This window comes from Macrobrachium rosenbergii, chromosome 30 (genome assembly GCF_040412425.1).
Source record: "Macrobrachium rosenbergii isolate ZJJX-2024 chromosome 30, ASM4041242v1, whole genome shotgun sequence".
NCBI classification, from domain to species: domain Eukaryota; kingdom Metazoa; phylum Arthropoda; class Malacostraca; order Decapoda; family Palaemonidae; genus Macrobrachium; species Macrobrachium rosenbergii.
The window spans coordinates 11,912,239-11,913,500 of record NC_089770.1 but is presented as its reverse complement, the minus strand read 5'-3'; the positions used below and the strand labels follow the sequence as shown (position 1 = coordinate 11,913,500).

The 1,262-nt window shown below is 46.0% G+C and overlaps 1 protein-coding gene across 1 annotated transcript in view; it reads left to right on the top strand.

Moving 5' to 3' along the window:
• The window catches only part of LOC136854743 (cingulin-like), a 2,414-nt gene extending 1,409 nt beyond the window's left edge, over positions 1-1,005 (top strand). Inside the window, exon 2 of the mRNA XM_067131330.1 lies at positions 1-1,005. This exon is cut by the window's left edge and continues 1,148 nt beyond it. Within this exon, the coding sequence (XP_066987431.1) occupies positions 1-1,005 (1,005 nt within the window).
• The last annotated feature ends 257 nt before the right edge of the window (positions 1,006-1,262 follow it).

Below are 1,262 nucleotides of genomic sequence, written 5' to 3'. Positions count from 1 at the left end.
AACTGGGTGGCAGAATTAGGAGGACAGAATGCCAGGCATCTGGAAGAGGTAGAAGAAAACCACCTGGAAATAACTTTACTGAAGAAAACTTTAAGGAAGGAGAAGCAAAGGAACAGAATTCTGCAGGACGCTCTCCGTCACGGGAAGGAAACAGAGAAATTGTTGGAAGACGAAAAGAAGAAAGGGAATGAGATGGAAACTTTCCTGAGAACCTTAAAAGTAGAGCTCGACAACAAGGACCTCCAAATAGAAAACTTCTTAGACACAGAAAGAAAATTAATATGTGAAAAAGAAGAACTACAAAAGAATCTAAGCGTCGCTCTCAATCACGGGAAGGAACTGAACAGCCTACTGGAGGAAGCAGATGAGAAGTCAAGGACAATTGCAAACAACTTCGAGGAGGAGGTCCAGAAAAGAGAGAACCAAATACGAGATTTATTAGCCCAGGAAGAAAAGCTCAAGGGTGAAAAGCTCGTTTTGGAAGACAAATTAGAAAAAGCTGTGAATCTTCTGATGACAGAGAGGATGGAACAAGAAAGGGCAAATTCACACTGGCAGCAAAAGTTACAGGAAAAGGACAAAGAAGTGGAGACTCTCAGGGAGCACCAAAGAAGACTGGAAGAGGCTCTAAAGGACCAGGATAAATACATGTTAATGACGCTTCTCCATGGGACAGCTCAGAGGAACTTCCATCTGCAACATATTGCACTGCAGCATGGAAATGAAATCTTGGACATCAGTGAAAAGGAGAGGCAAGAAGAGGACCTGCAGATGAGAATGGAGAAGCAATACAGGAAATATTGCGATACCCAGCGTGAGAGGACCAACTACGGGAACCAGTGGGAGGTCCTAACTCACACGTTGATGGACATCGTTCACGGAGACGAGAGAATGCCAGAAGCGACTACAGGAGATCCTAACAAGAACTGCGAAATTTTCAACGAAAACCTGGCTGACAAAACTTGTCATCAAAGCAACGAGACTCACAAGGAAAAGGAGGGGTAGGTGACCCGTGACACCACCCAAAAAGGCCAATAGGAATGAGTCGCAGACTGACTTGATGACCATGGGGCTGAGCGCACATCTTCAGCAGCGTGAGAGGACCCCACGATTCCCCCACCTTCCAACTCCCCCAAAACCCCAAATCCCCCTGAAGGTGTTCATGGTGGTTCCTCTTATGTTGCTTTGGGTGCGCGTTCAACCCCACAGTCATCAGGCCATTCTGTGGACCCATTCGTGTTTGCCTTTTCATCTCATTTAGG